Source organism: Numenius arquata, chromosome 22, assembly GCF_964106895.1.
Source record: "Numenius arquata chromosome 22, bNumArq3.hap1.1, whole genome shotgun sequence".
In the NCBI taxonomy this organism is placed as follows: Eukaryota; Metazoa; Chordata; class Aves; order Charadriiformes; family Scolopacidae; genus Numenius; species Numenius arquata.
The window spans coordinates 8,034,891-8,055,040 of record NC_133597.1 but is presented as its reverse complement, the minus strand read 5'-3'; the positions used below and the strand labels follow the sequence as shown (position 1 = coordinate 8,055,040).

At 43.7% G+C, this 20,150-nt stretch overlaps 1 protein-coding gene across 4 annotated transcripts in view; it reads right to left on the bottom strand.

Moving 5' to 3' along the window:
- Positions 1-410: 410 nt before the first annotated feature.
- PKNOX2 (PBX/knotted 1 homeobox 2) overlaps positions 411-20,150 on the bottom strand; it is a 30,614-nt gene continuing 10,874 nt past the window's right edge. The window contains exons 4-10 of one of the 4 annotated variants that reach the window (XM_074162389.1): positions 17,400-17,588; positions 7,948-8,080; positions 7,773-7,870; positions 5,998-6,117; positions 4,138-4,214; positions 3,553-3,731; positions 411-2,039 (exon numbers count right to left, since the gene is read on the bottom strand). In XM_074162389.1, coding sequence (XP_074018490.1) covers positions 1,792-2,039; positions 3,553-3,731; positions 4,138-4,214; positions 5,998-6,117; positions 7,773-7,870; positions 7,948-8,080; positions 17,400-17,588 — 1,044 coding nt within the window. In that variant the 3' untranslated portion in view covers positions 411-1,791. The remainder of the gene's footprint in view (positions 2,040-3,552; positions 3,732-4,137; positions 4,215-5,997; positions 6,118-7,772; positions 7,871-7,947; positions 8,081-17,399; positions 17,589-20,150) is intronic. The other 3 variants (XM_074162390.1, XM_074162391.1, XM_074162392.1) reach the window with 3 other exon arrangements.

Genomic DNA, 20,150 nt, shown 5'->3' with positions numbered 1-20,150 from the left:
TTGGGGGAGCATCACTCATTTTGGGGGTGGATTGGCCCTCTTGGGCAACATCATGCCTTTTTTGGGAACATCGCTCATTTTTTGAGAATATAACTTATTTTGGGGTGAACATCACATTTAACATTTTGGGAGTGCATCACCTATTTTGGGGGAACATCATTCATTTTTGGGTTAAAATCACTTCCGAGTTCATTTTTTGGGGAAGATCACTCCTTTTTGGGGCAGCATCACTTTTGGAAGTATACATCCTATTTGCACTGCATCACTCATGGATTTGCGTCAATTTGCACATTTTGGGGCTGATTTGCCTATTTGAGAGGTGTTTTGCTCATTTTGGGGGGTTATTCACCCATTTTGGGGCTCCTCCACTCGCAGGAAGAAGCTGCCAATAAAATACAGCTGTGAAACCTCATCTCGTAGCACTTTATAATAAATGACCATGAATTAATAGTAAATTACAATGAATCCTTTATGAAATTACAGATTACATTCACGCCAGATCAGTATCGAAAAATAGGCTTTTCTGCCCATTGCATCACTCGTTGTTTTTTTTTTTCCCCAGCTGCTGTTGGGTTTTTTTTTCTTAACTCCTCAAGAGCCAAAAAAAATAATGACAAAACCGGCAAAAAGCTGCCAAAAAAAAATATCCTTCTTACAGAAACCTGCATTTACAGGAGGAACCTACAGAAGAAAATTCTTTTTTTATTTTTGTACCACATCAGCCGGGTTTGCTTTTGCATTTCCCCCTGCCCCACAGTTTAAGGCGAAATTCACCCTTTTGCTAGCATTTTAAAAAAATGCCAAAATACGTTGGGTTTTTTGCAGAGCCGCCCTCCCCCATGGCTCCTTTGGGGTAAAACACCACCATTTTCCCACGTGGGTGGACTGTATCAGGGACAAACCATCTTTCCAGCAACAATACTGAATTTCCTTCTACCCGAGTGAATCTTGGGAGTCACTACTCAATTTTTGGTGAAAATCTGCATTTTTTTATACCTCTTTTTTCCCGACTCGGTGCCAAAATGCCCTGGGAGAGTCTCGCTCCCGGCAGCCTTTGCCCTGACTCTGCATCCAGTCTCAGCCCTTAAGGGCGAGGATGTTTTTTTTTTTCTCAATTCAATGGGGTTTTAGCACATAAATTAAAGGATTTGGGGGAATTTCCTCCCTTTTCCAGAAAGTTGCATCCGGAGTCACCAAACAATCGCATCATTTGGGTCAAAATGGGGAGGTTTGGGCAATCCGGTGGGTCATGAGTGCAAAAACCTCTTCAGATCCAACCTGAAACAGAATTTGCACCCGCTGATTATTTTTTTTTCCCTGCGTGCTGATATTTATGCCTGTGAATCACCTTTTGGGGGGAAAAACCCCAAAAGCATCAGTCCTGGGGTTGTTTGGCGTTTTTTTTGCACCAAGAAATCCAAGTGATGGACCCAGTGGCCCACAGTGAAAACCCACCATTGTCCAACAGCATTCAAGCATTGTCTGGGGAAAACAGCTTCCCCTAAAAACGCTTCTTCTTACCAAAAACAAAGGGGCAAAGGGGAAAATAAGAATAAAACCTGGAAAAAACATTTAGTCTGGCCACAATATGCGCCTTGTAAACATGTGTCCTTCACTTCCATGTGCCAGTGTGGTAGTCCCCATGCTCCTGTGGGCAACCAGGGCATCCACCAGCGCCTCCAATTTGCTTTTTTCTCACCACTTTTGTTTTTGTTCTTGCCAGCTTTTTGGCATTTTGGGGGGAGTTTTGTTTCTGGTGCCGTCAGTGATTTGGGGAGGGCGCAGGAGGAGCTATTCCAGCGAGTCACTGTGGTCCAAGCCAAGGTCTGCGCCAGGTGCTGCCGGGAGGCCACCAGGCTCTTCCTCCAACTCTTCCTCCTCTTCTTCCTCCTCCTCCATCTCATCCTCGTCTTCCTCCTCCTCCTCCTCTTCTTCGGTGCCATCAAGGGAGTCTTCATGGGCTGCCAGCATGGCCTGCTGCATGGCTATGGTGGCCGTGGCTGATGAGAGGGGTTGCAGGTTGTCCATGCTAAGCGAGCCTGAAATTAAAAAATATAGAAACTCCCCAGCTAATATAAAAAGGACAAAAAAATGCATAAATCAAGAGTAACCCAAGCAAAAAGCTACCTAGAGAGAGCACCCCATAAGGTGTCCCACCTGCCCCAGCCACTCCCCGAGGTCCAACACTTAATTTTTTTACCTAATGTATCTTCATCTTCATTAAATGACAAGAAACATTTATTTTTGAGCAAGTAGATGCCCAAATTTTTGTGCAGACCTTCTCTTTGTCTTCTCTTAATTTCCACCTTCCTTTCTCTTCATCTTCTCTGTTCTCATCTTGTGTAGTCCCTTCTCATCTCCGCTCTCTTCACCTTCTCTTCGTCTCTACACCACCTCATTTTCATCATCTGTTCTCTCTTCATCTTCTTTTCATCTTCTTTCTTCCCATATTGTCTCATCTGTCTTCTCATCTCTTCATAGAATCATAGAATTGTCTCAATTGGAAGGGACCTTTAAGATCATCTAGTCCAACCATCAACCTAACTGATAAAATAAAACATCACTAAACCATGTCTCTAAGCACTATGTCAACCCGTCTTTTAAACACCTCCAGGGATGGTGCCTCAACCACTTCCCTGGGCAGCCCGTTCCAAGGCTTAATAACCCTTTCAGTGTAAAAATTTTTCCTAATATCCAACCTGAACCTCCCCTGGCGCAACTTGAGGCCATTTCCTCTTGTCCTGTGACTTGGGAGAAGAGACCGACCCCCCCTGGCTACACCCTCCTTTCAGGGAGTTGGAGAGAGCGAGAAGGTCTCCCCTCAGCCTCCTTTTCTCCAGGCTCAACACCCCCAGATCCCTCAGCCGCTCCCCACAAGACTTGTGCTCCAGACCCCTCACCAGCTCTGTTGCCCTTCTCTGGACACGCTCCAGCACGTCAATGTCTTTTTTGTGGGAAGGGGCCCAAAACTGGACACAGCCCTCGAGGTGGGGCCTCACCAGTGCCCAGTACAGGGGGACAATCACCTCTCAAGTCCTACTCACTACACTGTTCCTGATACAGGCCAGGATGCTGTTGGCCTTCTTGGCCACCTGGGCACACGGCTGGCTCATGTTCAGCTAACAGTCGACCAACACCCCCAGGTCCTTTTCTGCCGGGCAGCTCCAGCCACTCTTCCTCAGGCCTGTAGCGCTGCCGGGGTTTGTTGTGACTCAAGTGCAGGACCTGGCACTTAGCCTTGTTGAACCTCTTTTTTTCATTTTGCTTCCTCTCCCCATCCTCCTTCATCCCCTCCCCAGAACTTGGGAGATATTCCAAGTGGGTGATCCTTGAGAGCTGTTCCTATGCCGAGGAGATGGCCATGCCCCATCGCCAGCATCCTTGTGATGGCCAACTGGCAAAACCTTCTTGTATTGACCACCTCTTCAACATGTTTTTTTCCCCACAGGGTGATAAAGGGCTCTAGAAATCCTTAATTAATAATTAAGGCCGTAATTTAATGCATGGCCACCCCATCAAGGAAAAGCAGGAGCCATCAGGGTTTGTCCTTACCGTCAGGATTTGTCCCCGAATTGCCACCCTGCTGCTGCAGGACCCCAGCAGCAATGGAGTTGGGCCAGAACCGCTGGGTGGGCCGGTGCTGAGATTTTATTTTCTTGGCTTTGGGGGCTGGGTCTGGGTTGCTGGCGTCAAGCATTGGCTGCAGGATGCGCCGCCGCGCATTAATGAACCTTTCCAGGGAAAAGAATTCATTCAAGTAAATCAGAGTTGTTACATCAATTTTGAGTTAAAACAACAGACATTATAGCAATTTAATGAGTTGCAGTATAAAAACCTTTTGAAAGTGGCTGCAAGGTCCAAGAAGCTGGGAGATTACCCTATTTTATTTGTCTGTGGCATGTAACACTGATTTTTTTTCCAGCTATGAGTTCGAAGCTGCTACATACTGGGTTTGCCAGGAGAGGGCACTGAGACATTGCAAATGAATGCCATCAGTTAAACACATGCGAGCCTGTCTCCCAGAAGTCATCTGTAACTGCCCAAGTTACCCCCAAAAAAGCATTTTATAGCACCAAAATAGCGTGAATAAAATTCTAAAGCCAGAAAGATGACTTCATGGGCCACCAATGCACTCACCAGTTGTTGACTTGCAAGAGGGTCAGGTTGGTTTGGGCGGCAATTTGCCTCTTCTCGTCCTCTGTAGGGTAGGGGTGCTAGCAAAAAAAGAGATGGGGCAGCAAAATGATATCCCTGTGTGCAAAACGGCAACCCCGAGTGGAGGAAAAAAAAAAAAAACCAAATCCTTTTTTTTAATTTTCCCACCCCAAAATTGGTGGCTTCTTGCATTTACAAGATGCAAGGCTTCTTTGGGTGGCATCACTGTTTCCCCGGTGTCCTTAAGGGTTTTCCAAGGCTTTCCAACAAAGGCTTTTCCTTGAAGGAAAATATTTTATTTTTTTTTTAGTTCTAGCAATTTTCTAGTAAAGGTTGTTGGTAAAGGTGGGATTTGGGCTTCAAAACGGGCTGTCATCCACAATACTCCTTGTCAGGTGCGTCAATAAAACATGCTGAAAGAAGAGACTACCAGCACTCAAAGCTTCAATAACCTCCTCCCAACTATGCTAAAATCCTCCTTTCCAACATTAAAAATGAAATTATTGTCAAAACAGCATGTCATTTTTTGGCGCCCCAAGCCAGCACCAGTGTTGATTCACATGACTTGTTTTGAAGCTGTTTGCCCCCAAAAATAGTGTGATTTCCTTGGCAAAGCCACCCAAAGTCACGTCATGCAGGAGACTCCTGTCCCACCAGGGCCTTGGGGATGCCAAAGTGGTTAAAAATGGCTCTTTTTTGACACAAGTATCCCCATTTTTGACGTTATTTCCAGCATTCCTTCCTCCTGCTGGTGCTACAAAATTTCCAAACCTAATAAAATTATGAGCATCAATGCTATTGAGTTAAAAACCACATCATCTATGATGCCAGATGGAGAAATCAAATCCCATGGAGAAGCCCAACCATCTTCTGACCATGAGGACCAGGCTGAGAACAAAATGTCCAACAATCCAGCAGAAGCACAATTTCTTTTAGTTTTTTGATCCAGTTTTGGAAATCTCAAACCATGAGGTTCTCTTGGCAATCGGCAGAAAGTTGCTTTTCAGTTTTTGTCTTCTAAATCTTTTTTCTGCTTGCAAATCTGCAGTCTAGCTCTCCAAAAGCATGGGAGATGCACAAGGCAGCTTGGGATGGTGGCCCAACACAGTGATGCTCTTGTCCTCAATGCAATAAATCCAAAATTTCCCATTAAAAAAAGGCTGGAAAGTTCCCAACCAGCTCCTGCTCCATGTCCTGAGTCATGTTTTATGCCAAGTTGCTCCTTGGAGCTGCTATTTTCTGTATTGCTGTTATCTGTGGCTGTCCCACCTTCCTGGAGACCCTCATGCAAATCTTCGCAACCAGCTTTCAAGTGATTTCTTGGCCAAACTATTGAGGCAAAAGGGATTTTTTAAAGCTTTTAGCCCTTCTTCCAGCTCTGCAGGTGGGAGAGCAGTCTCCTTGCATGAAATTATCCCAGTTTCATCCTCTGAGCTCCCTCTGTCTACCTACATCTCTACCGCCAACCACCCAGATGGGGTGATACTGCAATTCTGCATTTCAGCTGATTGCTGACGTGCCATAACCCTACCTGTGGGGCAGCTTTCACAACCAGGCTTGCTGGAAAGTGGTATTTTGGAGCTGTTAAGTGGAAAAAAGTGCTTCATCATCCATTTGTGGAAGGCTGCCTCTGTTTTTGTTTGCTTCTTCATGCATTAAGGGAGTATTTTTGTCATCTGCAGTGAAAACAGTCATCCCCAAAATACTCCCAAAATAAAATCAAAACCACTTTGTGCCTCTGAATATAAGTTCAGACAAACCACCACCTTGATTTGTTTGGTTTGGGGGTTTTTTGCCTTTTTTTCTGGCTTTTCAGGGTATTTTGGTGTCTATAGTGCTCACCATGAGATGCTGGAAGAGCCATGAGCGCATGATGTTGGTGGCATGCTTGGGCAGGACTCCCCGCTTGTTCTTGGACTTCTTGTCCTCACCATCGAGGAGAGAGGAGAGATCCAAGTTCACCTGCCAAGGGAGAAGAATAGGGAGAGCACAGGCTGAAAACAGCGATAGACAACTCAAACCCTGAGCAAAACCAACCCAAAAAATGAGCAAAACCAACCCAAAATGAGTGGGGTGAGTGCAAAAAACCAGGAATTAGTAGGAGCAACCAAAACCCATGTTTTCCCCCCCAAAATTGCATTAAATTCCCATTTCCCCCCCCCCCGGATTCTCTATTTAATCTCTCAGGTTTTTTGCCAATGCTTTGCAAAGGGCAATGGGCTTTTTTCTCCCTGCGGTGGCTCCGGCACAGTTGGGGACTGTGGTGTCGACACCAGGACCGTATTCGATGTGAGATTAAGGGGGAAAACACTTTTATCTTAAAAAAATAAACTAACCACAAAAAAGATGACTTTCTAAACATGAGGTTACAACCCCACCACTCATTACCCCCTTGCAAACCTGTGTTCCTCACCCAGCTGATTCCTACCATGAGAAGCATGCCCATTGAGCTAAAGTTTGCTTTTTTTTCCCCAAAAAATAAAATTAAACATCTTGCTGCAAGAGAAGTTTTAATGAGGTTGCAGGAATTGAACTGAAATCTCAGTGCTTGAGTTAAAAAGGGATTTTTAAATTTTTTTTTCCCTGGCTCTTCATCCAAACACTTCTCCTGGATGAATTAAACATCAGGCCAGCAGGTCCCTGGGATTCCCCTGGGCTTAAGCTGAATAAATCATGCCAGCAACGCAGGAAGAGCATTCAGAGGTGCTTGTCCAGGGCTCTCTCCCTGCCCTGATATTCCCTGTGCGCATGTTTTTCCCAGCACAGATGGTTTCGCTGCAAGACTGAAGCCTGCGACGCTGAGGTATTAAAGAAATTTTAAAAAGCATTGCACAGGCAATAAAACCTGTCAGGGAGGTGCCACCCATTTCCAAAATGCCATTTATTGTTCTTTTTAAGAACTCCTGCAATTAAATTGGGGTATTTCAGAAAAATATTTGCCCGGGGGTATTTTGGCTGAGCTTCCCTCAGGAAGCAGCATAGCAGAAATTGATGGTTTTTTTCCCAAACTCCTAAGGAATGGGGGTTTGGAAGAGATCATAGGCCAACGGGGATAGCAAGTTGCCCTCATAAATCTATTTCTACCCCAAATTGTTGCCTTATTGCAAGAATGCAGCCATGTAGGGAAACTCTGCATACTTAATTGCAATTACAAAGAAGGGAATAAACCCAGAGTAAAGGGCTAAAAAATAGCTCAAAATCCATAAAGCAAGGGAAAAAATTAATCTTCCATATGAGCACCACGATTGCTGTACCAGACAGGTGACACCGGTGATCCTGGATCCAGAACATAACAGCAATAATATGTATCATAACCTATCACATCATATAGCATATATACTATACTATACTATACTATACTATACTATACTATACTATAATATAATATAATATATTTTATATATTATAATATGATATAAATATAGCAATAATATAAGCATTACTATAATTTGTTAGGTAACCCAAAGGCGCATGGCAGTTGAATTTAATTAATGTTTCTTGCTAATTAAAAATTTAGGATACTCCAAGGGCTGAATTTATGGATAAATAGGGTTTTTGCTTGCTGCAGCAGTGCGAAATATTGCGTAAAATGGAAATTTGAGGTGAGAAGATCTTACCTGGGCGTTGGGGATCTGCAGGGCACCTGGGGCAATGGCTTGGGCTAGGACCTGGCCCTGCGATGTCACCATCGTCACAGGCTGGTACAAGGCTCCACCTATGGAAAAAAGGTTTGTCGGGGTACCAAACCTCCAAATTTCTGTCCCTCCTCAGCGTCTTCTCTGTCATCCCTACCTTGCACGGCGGGTGAGCCGCTGCTGGCACTCATGGCCAAGTTGCCCGGCGGTAGCGCAGCCGCTGGCACCACAATGCCCGGCGGCGGGTTGGAGGCAGGTGGCAGTGGTGCGGGTGAGCTCTGCAGCATCTCCTGTGGAAAAAAACACTGAAAAAGTGAATTTTAACATGCAGCAGGAGCACATGAGGTTTTAATTCCCGCCCCCCCCCCCCAATAAATATGCCCTGTTGCTTTTTTTTTTCTCTAGGTGCTCAACAATCAAAACAGCAGAAAAAGGATTTTTCAGTTTACTGCAATTGAAAAAAAAAGTGGAAAAATAAGGATTTATGCTTTGCAAACCTCCCACTTAGCATTTTCCCCAAATTTGTCTTCTTTGTGCAGCCACTATTTCCCGTAAGGAAAAAGGAGAGAAAAAAGAGTGTGATAGAGAAGTAGGATTTTTTTCAATCTTCTTTTATTCTATAAATTTATATTTTTCTTGCGCTTTGACTGAAATTGGATGATGCTAAAAGCTGGGGCAAGCACCACGCTTTCCCCTTGCCAGAATAATAGTAAAATAATGAAAATAATAATAATATAACCCAATTTTATGTCATTCCTAGCAGCTTTAAGCCAAATTCTTGCAAAAGTGGACTTTTTTTTTTTAGCTGGGAATTGGAATCTTATTATCAGTCCAGGCTCTGAAGTGGCTTTGGCATGCTAGAAGCTATTGGGAAAAGCCCAAATTTAATGATTATTTGAGTATTTCATACAACAGGAAGGGAAGGGAAGGGAAGGGAAGGGAAGGGAAGGGAAGGGAAGGGAAGGGAAGGGAAGGGAAGGGAAGGGAAGGGAAGGGAAGGGAAGGGAAGGGAAGGGAAGGGAAGGGAAGGGAAGGGAAGGGAAGGGAAGGGAAGGGAAGGGAAGGGAAGGGAAGGGAAGGGAAGGGAAGGGAAGGGAAGGGAAGGGAAGGGAAGGGAAGGGAAGGGAAGGGAAGGGAAGGGAAGGGAAGGGAAGGGAAGGGAAGGGAAGGGAAGGGAAGGGAGAGTGCTGTGATTGAGGATATTGGGGAATTCAGGGTGACGTAACACCATCTCCGAGATGGGTAGAATTTTTGTGCATTATGCCAATATATTTAGAAAAATATCATTTCAAATAAGATCAAGATAACTATATATCTCTGATTTGCCCAGTTGCAATAGAAATAAAACTATAAACATTTCTGGCAATGAAAATATTTTTCCCCCTTTTCTACCCATTTTCCCATTCTGTGTCACTTCCATGGTATCTCAGCTCCTGAACAAAATGCCAACAAAGGGGATTTTTTTCACCTTTATATTCCATTTCCCTTCATTTTGATGCATTTCTTCAATAAACCTATTTCTTGGCTTAAGAGGATTTGTCTGGAATAGTGACATGCAATGACACTGGAAAACGTGACCATGCATATGTGGTCAGGTCAGAAAAGCCATAGCTCCTCTTTTCCCTGCAATAAAACTGTAGAGATGGTAATTGGAATTAATCAATTAATTTTGGATCAAGAGATGATGCGGGTGCATCATTCAGCCGGGAGTTAGGGTACCTTTGTGTCCATGTTGACGCATTTCTCATCGCTGGGAGGAAAATGGCATGTTTGGTCCTTTTTTTTGACTTTTCCCAATTATATTCATGCTTCCATCAGCTTTTTCCCCATCACTCACCACTGGTTTGCCTGTGCAATGGTTCTGAATAAACTCTAATTTCCCTATATGCTTTTGCTATTAAAATCCCTTGCTGCATTTTCCCCTCCCATGATGCCGAACCCAAAACGTTGTAATCGCTGCCTCTGCCATGTGTTATTTTTGTCCTCTCTGTTGATGATCTGAATATTATTAGTCTGGAAATTTTGCTGCAATTTCTGTGAATTTTTGCTTCAACTTCCAGACATTCCTTTCCATAGCTAAATTAATTTTTAAAAAATGCAAACATGACTATAAAATACTTGTACTTTTTAAAATATCCTTTCCCCATCTCCAGCCTTTGGGGGGAAATGATTTCAGTTTGAAAAATGAGGATTTCTCAGCATACAGAAAGCAAAAATAGGTTGCTTTTACGTGCACTTGGACGTGGCTTTTGCTAAGCGTCTGGCTAACAAACACAGCGGAAATCACAGAATCACAGAATGATACGGGGTTGGAAAGGACCTCTGGGGACCATCTAGTCCAACCCCCCTGCCACAGCAGGTCCACATAGAGCAGGTTGCACAGGAACGTGTCCAGGCGGGTTTTGAACATCTCCAGAGAAGGAGACTCCACCACCTCTCTGGGCAGCCTGTTCCAGTGCTCTGCCACCCTCACAGGAAAGAAGTTCTTCCTCATGTTTAGATGGAACTTCTTATGGTCAAGTTTCTGCCCATTACCTCTTGTCCTGTCACTGGGCACCACTGAAAAAAGACTGGCCCCATCCTCCTGACACCCACCCTTTAAATATTTATAAGCATTGATCAGATGCCCCCCCTCAGTCTTCTCTCCTCCAGACTAAAAAGACCCAAGTCCCTCAGCCTTTCCTCACAAGTGGGATGTTCTAGTCGCCTCATCATCTTTGTTGCCCTTTGCTGTACTCTCTCCAGCAGTTCCCTGCCCTTCTTGAACTGGGGAGCCCAGAACTGGACACAGGACTCCAGACGCAGCCTCCCCAGGGCAGAGTAGAGGGGGAGGATGACCTCCCTCCACCTGCTGGTCACACTCTTCTTGATGCACCCCAGGATGCCATTGGCCTTCTTGGCCACAAGGGCACGTTGCTGGCTCATGGTCATCCTATTGTCCACCAGGACTCCCAGGTCTTTCTCCTCAGAGCTGCTCTCCAGCAGGTCAGCCCCCAGCCTGTAGTGGTCCATGGGGTTATTCCTGCCCAGGCGCAGCACCCTGCACTTGCCCTTGTTGAATTGCATCAGTCGCCCAACTCTCCAACCTGTCCAGGTCTCACTGGATGGTGGCACAGCCTTCTGGTGTGTCAGCCACCCCTCCCAGTTTTGTGTCATCAGCAAACTTGCTGAGGGTACACTTGATCCCTTCATCCAGGATGATGAATATATTGAAGAGGACTGGACCCACTACTGACCCCTGGGGAACCCCAGTTTTACGAAACTCCAGCTAGATTCTGTGCCACTAATCATGACCCTCTGAGCTCTGTCTTTCAGCCAGTTTTCAATCCACCTCACTGTCCATTCTTCTAATCCACACTTCCTAAGCTCACCTATGAGGATGCTGTGGGAGATGGTGTCGAAAGCCTCACTGAAGTCAAGGTACACAACATCCACTGCCCTCCCCTCATCTATCCAACCAGTCATGCCATCCTAGAAGGCTATCAGGTTAGTCAGACATGATTTCCCCTTGGTGAATATGTGTTGACTACTTCTGATAGCTTGCTTTTCCTCCAGATGCTTTGAGATGATGCCTACAACGAGCCGTTCCATCCTCTTTCCGGGGATGGAGGTGAGGCTGACCAGCCTGTAGTTTACCGGGTCCTCCTTCTTGACCTTTTTGAAGGCTGGGATGACATTGGCTTTCCTCCAGTCCTCAGGCACCTCACCTGTTCTCCAGGACTTTTCAAAGATGATGGAGAGCCCAGCAATGACTTCTGCCAGCTCCCTCAGCACTCGCAGGTGCATCTCATCAAGACCCACGGTCTTGCAAATATCCAGTTTACTTAACTGTTCTCTAACTTGATCTTCCTCAACCAAGGGGAAGTCTTCCTTCATCCAGACTTTCTCTCCAAAGCCTGGGATTCCTGAGAGCTGGCCTGAGCAGTAAAGACTGAAGCAAAGAAGGCATTCAGCAACTCTGTCTTCTCTGCATCCCCTGTCACCAGGGCACCCGTCTCATTCAACAGCAGGCCCACATTTTCACTAGTTTTCCTTTTGCCTCCAATATACTTGAAAAAACCCTTCTTGATCACTTTGACATCCCTTGCCAATTTTAATTTTTTAATTTCAAGGAGGCCTTGGCTTTCCTCATTTCAGCCCTGCATACTCTAACGGCATTCTTGTAATCTTCCCAAGTGGTCATTCCCTTCTTTCACGTACCGTAAACTTCCTTCTGCCACTTGAGCTTTTTCAGAAACTCCCTGCTCAACCACACAGGTCTCCTGCTTCCCTTGCCTGATTTCTTGCTCTTAGGGATGCAATTCTATGAAATTAGGGATGCAAGTAGTGAAACAGGGAATTAGTGAAATAACTCTTAGGGATGCAATTCTGTGAAATATTCTTATAAAACCAAATGTGGTCCCTGGAGAACCTCAAAAAGCAGTCAGATACGGCCAGGGGCGACCAGAGGCACAGACCAGCCTGGGAACCTCCAGCTTTCCTCTCCTGTCTTGCTTTCCCGTGATTCTTCCAAAAGAAGGGCATCCAGAATACCATTTTTGGAAGTGCACTGGGAAGAAATAGTTGGGGATATTGGAAAATGGGAACATGAAACTGCTATTTCCAGATATAGTGGTCAAAGCCATTCTCAACACTATTTTATGATGACAAAAATTGCATTTTTTTTTGGTGGCATAGAGGAAAACTGTCCCAAAACACCAGCTCAGTGTTGTCCAAAAAGGCAGAATATTGGTAATTATTAGAAAAAGATATGACAGAAATTCATGGTGTTTCTGCAACGGCACTGTGAAACCAAGGGGACACAATGGAAGTGGAGGCTCTGCCTTAAAATAAATATAGACATCTCCAAGAAGATTTAAAAAATGTATTTTGCATGCTAATTGCCTTGGATCACAAATGCCAGCCAAATTATATTACACTTGCGATTTTGGTGCAGTGGAAAACGTTTTATATTTTAGGACTCAAAGAAGTTTAAATGTTTCCAATTTTGAAACTTGAGTGTAAAAAATGCATCACTAGGTGTCTCTGCAGATCCACATCTTGGCACTGACCTTCTGTGGGTCTATGGCAAACACAGTTTCTCCAAATTAAAAGTCACTTTAAGAAAAAAAATACCTGGTACATATTGCATTGCACAAAAACCCCTTCTTAAAATAAGGTAAGTGTCAAAGACCAAGTGCCCAAATGTAAACAAGTGCTAAAATTCAGCATGACTTGAGCTGATGTCCTTCCCCTTGTGCTTCATGATACAGCAATTTATTTTTCTGTGGCACACATGCATAAAAATTTCTGTCTCATCCTAACTTTGTGACATTTGTGCTTGAGTAAAGCTGGGGAAAATTGGGTTTAGTTGGAGAAAAAGGAAACTCATGGATTTGCCAAGAAAGAGTTGGCCAAACTAAAACTCATGTAAGAATATTCGTAAGGCTCCTCCATGGATGGATGAGTGGATGGATGGAGATGAGAAAAAGCTGGCTTTAAATAACAGAAAAATCCAGGCTTGTCCACAGGGCAAACCTGGATAAATTAAGCTCTACACAGAGAAGTACTGTCAGGTCGACCCAAGTGGCGGCCTCCAACCACCAACAAGATGGAGAAGGAATTCGAGAAGAATAAATGCTGTCCTAAAAATGCCCATTTAAACATTGCCAATCTGCTGCAATTCTCACTCAAAATGAGAGCTGAAAACTGCAATATTTGATGTAATTTGATCTAATTTAAATGTCCCTGGCAATGCTGTGATTCCCAATGTGATTGGCTTTGTGGTGGTTTTTTTCTTGCAAGTGAAGTCAATGAGAGCAGCGGGGACCACTTTGATGTAGAAGGAAAGGTGAACTGATTTACTTTAAGTGTTGGGTTAAATTGACTTTTTCTCCCCCCATATGCAACAAGCACATCCCCTCTCCTATCCTTGTCTGAAAAACTCAAAAAATATGCATTAAATGAAGGGAAGGAGGTAAAAGGGTCCAGTAAGGCCTGAAGGAAGAGGAATGAAGCCAAGTGAAAAACAACCAAGAAAAATGGAAGAAGGGGAATAGCTTGGTGAACTTGCAGACCAAAGAAGCTAAAGAGGCCAAAACTCCTCCACAAAGCAAAACGAAGCACAAAATGAGAAAGCGATGGAGAAAACTATGTAGAAAAATGTCTGTAAGGTAACAAAGGTTCAAGGACAGCTCACCACAAAGGAAAAACCCCAACTTTTCACCCAAACTTGGCCAATGGCAGGAGTCATCTCAAGACTTGGCAACATGAGAATATTTCACCAACAGTCAAAACACTTGTTTGGGTGCTCTCTCATCACCTCCAGGCATTTTTTCATTTCCAGAATCTTGCCTTTCATCTTAGAAAGCATAAAAAACACCAAGCCAAGGGCCATCCTTTTCGGATACACAGGAAAATCCAACCATGATTCTCCTGCGATGACATTTTGACAGCTTTGGACATTGTTTTCTCAGTTTTGGTTGACATCCTTGTTATTGCATATCCATACTTTTTTAAGCAGGCTGTCCCATGGTAAAAAACTTTGCAAATAATTGCAATATTTTGCTTTCATGACCAACCTGGTGTATCTGCTTATGAAATGATCAATGCCCCTCCCATACCCTGAGAAAACCTATTTTCTGAGAAACCTCGTTCATTAATATTAATCACATTTCCATTATTTAGATTTTTTTAAAATTTCTAAATTAGTGGCCTCTTAGCTGTTTTATCTGCCCTCAGTGTAAGTTTAATAGGATGATAATTAATGAAATCATCTTACTTGCTGCTTTTTAAACATGGATCCTGTGATTCTTCAGCACTCTCGAGTATCCCCAGCCTTTCAAACTCAACTGATGGATATAGAGTATTTCCACCCATTTTTTTAAGTGTTTTCCATGCAAACTCAAGTATACTCAATGAATTGAAGCACTTGTCATTGCTTAGTTGGTCAATTAGAAAAAAATTGCCATGGTATTGCCATCCTCATCCAATGACCACATGAGATGGTGGCTCCTTCTGGTCTATCACCATGAATGTTTTGGCTCCAGCTGAAAATGCCTTTGTCGCTGGGCCAGCGTTTTCCCTCCAGTTGGGTTTTTCCCGGGTGCATTCCCATTTATTTAACAACTGTCTCCAAATCCTCACTTGAATTTCTCAACTTTCAAGTCTTGCCCAGAAGGGAAATGTCGGCAGCTCCAGGTTTGCAGGAATCAGAGGCACTCGGTAACCTCTCCATGGGCCTGATTATTTTCCAAAGACTTGTGCTAATTTTCTGATACGATCCTCACCTCTTTGTGAGGCACTAAATCTTCATTACTTTTCCTGACCAATGCATTCTAATTAGATCAACACTTTAAAAAAAAAAAAAAGGAAAAGAGGAAAAAAAAAATCACAATAGCCACAGGAAGGCTTTCCATCTCATTAACTCCCTCACTTATTATTTTCATGAAAATTACTGATAAAAACCATGCATCTCCATTTGCTGGGACTGGGAGCTTCATCGGCTCATATCTAACATCTCTCTCATCACCCGGGATGTGAGCGGTTGCCATGGTGACGTACAATAATAGAAACTAATAAATTACAAACGAGATGCTCGTTGAGCAATTATTGTTCTCTTTTATGCAAGTGTCTTGCTAATTTTGATCATAAGGAATGCTACCATAAAGCAGTGAAGGGATAATAAGTCCATTTCTAGAGATTATTAGAAAATAGAGAGAGGACGGGGTTTTTTAGATAAATGATTAAGTGGTTTGGTGCTTTCAGGAAACCCAAATAAGAAATAAAACTTCGGGGGGGGGCTTTTCCCTCCCCATGCCATGCCGCAAGCATTGTGTTGGGAGCTTCAAACTCTGCAGCACTTCCTGCTGAGCAGCTAAAAATGACATTTTTTTATTTCCTTTCCACCACCCTATAAAGGCACTATAAAGCCCCCTCCTTTTTGGGGGAGAATCCCAAGAGCTGCCTGGGTTATTCTGGGTTGGCTGCAGTTATTTATGGTGGGATTGTGCAATCCCGATGAGAGAGAAAAACCCCCAAGGGACACTGTCCTGGTTTGAGGTAAAACAGAACCAACTTTCTGTTCAGTAATTTTACTTCTCAGCTAGGCCTCTTCTAACTCTCTGAAGTTAAGAGCATATTGTGCAGAAAACTTCATTCTCAGAGTGATAAGACCAATGTTTATACTTCATGCCGCGGAATGGTGTGCAGAGAGGCTCTTGCTTATACTTATTGCTAGAACAACCAATGCCAGCTCACTCTGTTCTTTGCCCTGCTGGAGGGTCGGAAACGGAAGAGTGTAGAGGAGCCCTACCTGCAGGGAGGAGTGGACAGGACAGGTGACCCAAAACTGACCAACAGTCGGAACAGTCAGTTCCATCACATCTGCCCCCATGCTCAGTATAAAAGCTGAGGGATCAGAGTGATCGTTCCCTCTTTCTTCAATGGCTGACGTCCAAGGAAGACTCTGTCCATTCGCTTGCCTTTGATCTCAATCCATGTGTTCCTGACTCCAGAGCTGGAATCCAGTTCACATCCATCACTGAGTCCAGTCTGGGACTTTCCCAGTGCCTGCTGGTTATGTCATCCTGGGAGCTTGATAGGGTTTTGTATATATTGTATCTATTTCATTATTTTCTTTTTATTTTATTATTAATATTTCATTAAAGTAGTTTAGTTCCTTCTAAACTCATAAATATCTCTTCTCAGAGCGAGAAGTCGGGGGAGAGCATCTGTCATCTGTAATTGGCCAATGCGGCCCAAACCATGACAGACACACAATATTTCATCAAGGAAGTTTTTCGGGATGCAACCAGTCAACTTTCATTCCCTGCACTGCAAATGCTAATGAAAACCCTAACCTATGGGCAACTTTTTTTCCAAATACTGTTACAATCCCTTATTTTGCCTCAGAAGCCACCAAGGTGAGCTTGGTTTGGCCATTTCAGTCAATATTTCTGCAATTCTTGGGCATCATCTTGTACTTTTGCACTGTGCTTAAGGCACCAAATGTTCCCTTCTCACAGCTAAACCCAAATTATGCCCAAAAAAAAAGGCAAGGCGGGAATGTTGATCACGCTGGGGGAGAACTGCAAGATGTGCCTGGGCAAAAAAAGGAGTAGCAAAGCCAGAAAGGGTTATCTGAGACCCAAAAATCTACTGAGCTGCTTTGAAACAAAGACAAGAGGGAGAGAGGAAGAAGTGGAGAAAATCAAGGTCCCTTCCACCAACAAACAGTATTTTTTCATGAAAAAATGCAAATTTCTCGTCTGTTTTCCCATGCGTTTGCATGGCTCCTGCAACTCCTCCCTCCCACTTTTCATTGCTGCCCTGTAAGAGTTTAGAAGTCCTCATCTATCCCTTTTACGGAGACACAAACGTTGTGGTTGCAGCTCTGCCAAACCCATGAAAAAAAATTTAAAAAATAGAAAAAAAATCACTTCAGCTTCATTTATTGTGCCATATGAGCAAGATACGGGTTTTTTTTTTTAATTATTTCCCTTAACTGGGGATGGGTTTTGATGAATTTCCAGGATGCCACAAGAGTTGCAGAGCAACCCTCAAGCTTCGTTGGCCCAACTCACCTGTTGGCCAATCAGTGGTGATTACAGGTGATTTTTAAGCCGTTACCTGGGGGTGGAGGCTGATGGAGGAGGGGTTGGGGGAGTAGGGCCCCCCCAGGTCATTCCTGAGTAGGTTGTCGCTGTGCATCTTGGTTTTGAGGCAGGTGATATAGCGGTTGCAAAAGTCCTTGCACAACTCATTGACCTTCTCCAGCTCCAGGAGGTGGATGCGCAGCACCTGGATCGCTTTCACCATCTATGCAAGGACACACAATGGCAAAGTTAAAGTAATTTTTTTCTGGACACATCGGAAAAAAATATTCTCACCCAAAATCTAACCTGGAACCGATCCCTACAGTAGAGTTAAATGCATTTCCTTTCTTGGCACATCAAAAGAAGCTGAAAAAATCAATATCCTCATCCAAAGAGCCCATCCCTCTGCACCTTCGCATTTCTTTTCCCTCCCCATCAATCAAACCTCTAAAATCCCAAGAGGCAAAAATTCCCCCAGAACTGCCATTGCCTTCATGGGAAGTATTCCCTGTGCCCCAAAAAAGTCCAAGCCAAAGTCCTGGATGTTGAAAAGTGTTTGGTTATTCTCCAGAGGCCACTTCTTCTAACAAGATTATGGGGCTGCAACTCCGCCGTAAGCTGTTGCCGGTGCAAAGCCTGGGCCTCATTAAAACATACCCCATAAACGTTAAAAAATTTACACATAAAACATTCCTCTCACCAAGCTGAAACCTTAAGTTTTACAGCCACTGTTTGAAATCTTGCATAATATATAAAATTTGAGCTATTCACTCTGGGGCAATAAATCCAGTTTTATGAAACAAAGCGTCTTTGCATTTCAAAGGGTGTTTTTAACTTGCAAATTTTAGTGGTCATCTTTACAAACTGTGAGTCGCCATGGTTGGGAAACATCCCGAAAAAATCCAGGGCCAAACTTGGGTGGTGGGTCCACAATGGAGAAAGTGAATTTTTGGTTGGCAAACAACAGGGATGATGGGTTGTGGCTAGAAAAAAAATCCTTTTTTATTGATTTTTTTTGCCTTTTTTTGCTTTTTTCCTCCTTTTTTTTTTCTCCTCCACAGCTGGCGAAGGCAAAGCACAAGGTGGAGGCGTCACGCCCCGACTCTCTGCATCCTCCCAGAGCTCAACGGCCATGAAAGTCAATATCCAAGGGCAAAGGCAAGAAGACCTGACACATATATGTATAAAAAATAAATCTCTCAATTATCTCAGCTCATTTGCTTAGGGTCTCATTTTATGTCCCTGCTCCGCTGCGCCGTATATCTGTCCGGATAAAGAGTTACAGTCCGACGGCGTACGTGCGCGGGGTTGTAAAAAATACAGATGCTGAATTAATTGACTGTGTGGCACTCGGCAGCTGATTGAGTTGATAATGGTGAGATCTGACCTTTTTCTAATTTCTAATTATGTGCATCTCGGCGGTGAGGAATACATGACTCTTATTCTAATGATAGCTAATGCTGCTGGCCTTTTCATCCCTGCTTTGCCATTGCCTATTTCTGGGGAATTGGTGGTGTTTAAAAAAAAAAAAAACACCACACAAAAAGTAACCCCCAAAAAAGGACAATGCAAATAGGGAAAAAATGCCAGGTCAGGAACAGGTGGAAATGTTGACTTTTGGGTATTGCAAGACATTTTTTTCCAAAATTCCCTCCAGTTGGTGCTTCCCACCTACAGGAACGGTCCTTCTTCAGCATCACGTGAACCATCTCCTGTGCCTTGGTGGAGGCCAACCACACTGACTGGTTTTGGACGGCTTTTGAAGTTTTGGGCACTAAACTAGAATATACATACAGTTATGTCCTAAAAATAGGGGGGGGGGGGGAAAGAATATAAACATAACCAGTGCTGTGAGTCCATCCATGGGATTGACGCATATCTCCACAGTCAAATTTCACCTTGGCAGCAAGAGTTGCTCCCAAACAGGACATTTATGGCCAAAAAAACATGACTGGTGTGTGTTTTTTTGGCAGAGCCACCCAAAAAACAGTGAAAATAGCTTCTATGGACACATCTTCTGCACTTAACATTTGCTGGAGTTGCTTCACCTTGATATATGTAGGAATTGATTTTCCTTCCTGAATATTTCAGATGTTTTTTTAGCTTCAGCTGGCTTCATCTCTCTCCTCTTGCTAAGTCATTGCACCCTTTTTTATCTAATTTAATGCAATGGGTTTTTTTGGTGGACCTCAACATCCAATGCAAAATCAGTCCCAAAACTGAAATAATCCAAAATGTTGCTTTTTGGCCGTTCATCCCAAAGCAATTTCTGGTCCTGGCTAAAAGACATTGCAAAATGGGCTTAGTAATCTGCAAAATAGGCTTTGCATAACCTGTAATTTTTTGGAGAGCTTTCCACCGACTGCTAAACCACTTTTGATTTAGGGATGTTGCAAAACTCTCCTCCATGAACTGAAATAGGACACAAAAGATGCAGGATTTTAATCCATCTTGAAACTGTTTCTCACATTTTTAGGAATATGGTTGTTTTTGCACTTGGATGAGTATCACTCCTTCTTCCCTTAGTGGTAGGTTCTTAGACAAGCTCATCTATACGGTATCTCCAATATTTGGAAAAAGCTGCCAGTGAATTGCCTGATTTTGTTCTTTTTCTGGGACTGACATCCCTCTGCGACACCCCCCAGGGGGCACACCATTCCTTGGGGAAAGTGTTTGGCTCTTTGCATCATCAGAAGTAGGTAAAATTGCCTCTTTTGACCTTAAAAAACTGCTTGCAGAGCTCTGGGAGGGTGCACCAGGATGGTGCCATGGACCTATCACCCAC